The sequence below is a fragment of the Gobius niger genome (assembly GCF_951799975.1).
Source record: "Gobius niger genome assembly, chromosome: 13".
Taxonomy (NCBI): Eukaryota; Metazoa; Chordata; class Actinopteri; order Gobiiformes; family Gobiidae; genus Gobius; species Gobius niger.
Window position 1 is genome coordinate 16,720,669 of NC_136864.1, and position 4,694 is coordinate 16,725,362.

General features: G+C 49.9%; 1 protein-coding gene across 1 annotated transcript; it reads right to left on the minus strand.

The window, feature by feature from the left end:
* Positions 1-240: 240 nt before the first annotated feature.
* LOC306972568 (uncharacterized protein) lies at positions 241-4,395 on the minus strand. The gene is made up of 6 exons (XM_079569232.1): positions 3,545-4,395; positions 3,071-3,282; positions 2,789-2,959; positions 2,541-2,693; positions 2,380-2,446; positions 241-2,222 (listed from the first exon to the last, which is right to left on the minus strand). The coding sequence occupies exons 1-6, from the start codon at positions 4,137-4,139 to the stop codon at positions 649-651; spliced, it is 2,772 nt and encodes a 923-aa protein (XP_079425358.1). The 5' UTR covers positions 4,140-4,395; the 3' UTR covers positions 241-648.
* Between the last annotated feature and the right edge of the window lie 299 nt (positions 4,396-4,694).

Below are 4,694 nucleotides of genomic sequence, written 5' to 3' on the forward strand. Positions count from 1 at the left end.
ATGTAGTGTATCTCAAAACTCAACAGAACAAAGATACAACATACACTTTCTTTTGAACAAATTTAATCACCATAAATATCATTTTGGTTCGTAAGATAACGCTGATCTTGATTTTTCACACTAGGCTCTGATCTTGAACCTATAGCTTATAACACAGAAAAAAAAAAATAGATGATTAACTATAAACAACCAATATACATTTCATGACACACTGGGAAAGACCAAGCTTTTTGAGCTCTAAATGTAAAATGTGGTCAATAAACAAAGCATGCAGCAAGAATGGTGGTTAACATGAAACATATGCTCCTAAACAGGCCTGAAACAAACTATTTCCAGTAACTGGAGGCAGCTCACGAATATGGGAATTATTTACACAGAAGACGGCAGAACAAAAGACAGCTGCACAATCAAATCTATGTTCAAGTTTGAGTAGAAATTGTGAAGGAATTAATCCTTTGCATTAACTATATATCCAGTCGTAAATAACTCACAGTGTCCTTTGATTTGACCTGAACAGACTTTGTACAGTTACTTTACTTTAAACAGATTTGTTTCAGTTAGAATTGATTTTTTTGCATTTTGTAATGATGTTTAACAAACTGAGAACCAGCAATGTTTATTTTTCAAAAGTCAAAAGTTGTTGCTGTGTTACTCTGCCACCCAGAGCACTGACACGGTGCTGCCCGTGTGGTGACTGATCTGGTTGACCCGTCCACGCACACAGTCCAGAGTAAAGTACACAGCTGTCCCATTGTGAACCCGGAAAGACGACCTCAGGCTCACACTAGCCCACTGGCTGCCCTCGGGCATCTGCCCCCCCACCTGCTGGGCCAGGGGCACCGGACGAACCCCCTCTGCCTCTTTGCCCCCCTGCCCCCCTTCTGGGTCGCTCCGTCTGAGAAGAGTCACCTTGATCAAGTTGCACGAGTGAATGAGTTTGAGGTCTAGTGCCACACTGGCAGTGCCGCTCTCCTTAAAGACGATGTCCCGTTTCTGTTCGCTCGTTCCCTTGGAGACCATCCCGATCTGGGGCACACGCGAGCTCGTCTGATGGAAGAACAGGGGCTTATTTCGGACAGCTCCAGACGGTAGTCCTGTGTGAGACACTGCTGCAGACAGAGAGGAGGAAATGGCAGCAGGAACCCAGACCAGGCTCAACTTGCTGATGCTGGTCTCATCTCCAAAGAAGCGGACGTTGCACTGAGCCGGAGACAAGATCTCAAAAGCCAGAGTGTCCCCAGGACCTACTTTAGCTGCCCCAGACACAGATATGGAGGTGTCTCTGTAGTGGACCCCAGGCTTGAAGCTGCGGCAAAGCTCTGCTCCTGTCCCATTTTGGCTGAGGTAGGCTAACACTTGGAAGCCCTCACTTACACAGGCCTGGCCCATGGAGTACAGAGCCTGCTGGAAGACAAAGCGGACAGTGCCACTTTCTGCAAAGCGTACCCCTCTGCCATCATGGGTCAATCCCACCACGTAAGGATCTGAGGTGCTGCTCATCCTGAACACAGGCCTGTAGTTTGTGTGGTAGTGAGTTGAGACCACGGACTGCGCAGACATGGCAACAGCCCCTGTGTCATGGGACAGCCAGAGCAGACTGAATGAGGCTGCTGATGGGTTGTACAGTTGCAGACCCTCACTGCTTTGGTTACAGTGGTGACTGGCGCTACGGAGCAGGAGGGAGACCATGTGCCCAGGGGCCACCTCTGCCACTCCACTAATGCTGACACTCTGAAGTGTCCGACTATCGCGCTGCTCCACTCGGACTCCACTGAGCTCTTGAGCGTCAGAGCCATCGCTGCTGTTTATCCTCAGACACACCTGGATGAAGCTCCTGCAGCCGTGGCTCACAGGGAGGTTCTGATCCAGCCACACCAGGCCGTGCTGCCTGAACACCAGCTGTCCCCCTTCTGCCGAGAGGAGGCCTGCCTCGCTGCGGCCCTGGATGTGCAGCTGCAGGCTGGGCACATGTGTGAGAATGTGTCCTTTCTTCTCAGGGGACAGGCTGACGTCACCAGCCCAGGACAGAGACAGAGCAGAGCCTCCAGAAACAGGACCAGAGCAGAGGGCGTCTGTGTTAAAGGTGCAGGGGGCAGCAATGGGCTCTCCATCACACTCATTGCACGCCTGACACTCATCCATGTCCGAGTTAAAGAAGTAACCGTGAGTGCACATGCCCAACTCCACATCTCTCTCTGTCATTCCCTGGCACCTGAAACCACCTGTAAGTAACAAAAAATATTACAATAAACATTTTAAAATGTGACTCTTGCCTGTTGCAGTAAATAGGTACATAGCACCACAATGATAATAATGTGTGATGTGAGTGCATAAAGAAAGTGATACTGAACATTTTGGTAAACAATATCAAAGTCAAACCTGGAGTGTTGAGACATTTATGTTTGTCACCACACAGATTAGTGATCTCAAGGCACTCATCTCTGTCCTGCAAAAACAGTAGATAGATTTAAAAATGATGTATGACGATAAATTAAACCCACATCTTTCTAAGGCCTTTGATAAAGACATGCAGAGCAGACCTGACAGATCCTGTCTGCGTGCACTGAGCACTGGGCGACAAGGAAGAATCCAGCGGGACACACAGTGCACCTCTCACAGTGAGGCCTTCCACTGCTGAAGGAGCAGTACTCATCCTGACCACAGCTGCCACAGGCCAATAGGGGCTGGCTCACCTGCACAGAGACCAGTTAAATATCACACAAACATTACCTCTGTCCTGAAGTGTATGGCTGCCAAAATATTGTAGCATTTAAGTGGATGTCTGCACCTCCATGACATTGGCATCCATGTCAACTTTGTGCAGAGACAGAGCCTGCTGGGCCTGATGAGCCCTGAACTGTCCTCCTAATGTCTCCATGGGGCTGTTCAGATCCCCCTGGAAGTTCTGCAGGGATGTGTGCTTGATGCTGTCGATCAGTGAGTTGTACTGGCCTTTCACCTGAAATAAATAAGAAAAATAAATAAGTTAAATAAACAGAATTCAGATTATTTTACTGTCTGCTCTATTATTGTTACTTGAATATGTGTAAGAATTGGCACTACAGCTTACTTGCTCCATTTGCTCAAACATCCTTCTCTGTTGCTCCAGGATCTCTCTTTGCTGGTTGAGCAGCGCCCCCTGTTGTTCAGTGAGGAGCCTCTGCAGCTCTCGGACCTCGTCCTGTTGGCCCCTGAGGGCCTCAACCAGCTTCTCCTGCCCCTTGCTCAGCTGCAGCTGCAGGACAAGTGCGTCCTCAGAGGGGACTTCATTGCCCGCTGTCGCTAAAATGCAACGATACCCAATTTACAAGTTTGCAGCATCTCTTCATAAAAGACAGTAATCTGTTCTCCATTATGGGCTCTTTTATGTAGTTCTACAACACACCATGCAAGACGATTTGAGGGCTCTTTGAACAAATGCTTTTGTGGTACTCTCATTTGGGAATACCATAAATGCACTAATTTCCTTTCTTCTTTTTATTTCTTCTTTGTTTTTATTGGGCCCAACAATAAAAACGTCTCTTACCACATCACATGAACTTACATGGTTTCATGTCACAGCTGAGCTGAATCCATGCGCCTCGTTCCGCTCCAAAGTCTGGGAGTTCATCCAGAAACTGCGCGGCTCTGTCGGTGACTCGCACTGGAGACACCTCTTCACCGTGCGCGCTGCAGCCGTCTCCGACGCACACCTTTGGCTTTTGGCGCATGAGGTGTGGAAGCTTACATCCGAGGCCCTTGCAGTCCCGTGTGCTGCTGTCGTCTCCTGTGGACCGATGGGACACGCTGGTGGGACAGATGCCCCCTGTGCAACCGGGATGGAACACCTCAGCCGTGATGGTCCTGGGGTTGGTCCTCCGCGTGCCATCGTAGCCCCCCGGAGACTGGTGCAAGGCGTAAGGCTGGTGGAGGTTGTAGTCCTGCTGGTAACCCCCGGGGTATGCTGGCCCCTGTCTGTTCTGGGCTGAATTCTGGAGCTGACGTCTCGACTCCACGTGCCCCTGACAGTGCGTGCCCACGCATGACCTGCTCCAGTCCTGAGCAGGGAAACAGCGCGGGCCACGGCACAGATCAGAAGCACTTTGCGTCCGGCTCAGAACAGCCACAGCTATAAAACACAAAACTAAACTGCGGCTCATTTCGAGAATTTACAATAAATCCAACAAGGGAGACCCTTCACTTCACTCTTTACACTCTAACCGCCTCTGGAAGACAAATCCATTAAGTGCTCTCGCGGACACGCTCTGGCAGCCCCCCACAGACATCAGCTCGTGTCCATGCGCGCGAGGCTGAGCTGAGCGCGCTCTGCCCCCTGCGCCTTCGGCAGAGCCTCGTCTCGCAACATGTGGCTCACTGTTCCTAATTGGCAGCAGGTTTAGCTCCCAGTCTTAAATTAACCCGTAGCTTTCCCGGACATACCTCTCTATGCACTCACTTCATCTTCACTTGGGCTGAGCGCGTGGCGCAGGCCGGGACTTAAGCGTTTATTTTTGACTGTCACACCCCCATAAAACGCCTCTTTGGTACGTTTTCGGCAGTTTTCTCTAACGACAGACCCACTTTGATGGGTTTAATTTCCCCGGTTCATGTGGCATCACAGCTTTGAAGTCATACGTGGAAAAGCAGGAGCAGATACCTCCAGTAAATACAAACTTTATTACACGATCATTTCCTAGCAGGGCCGCGCCTGGCAC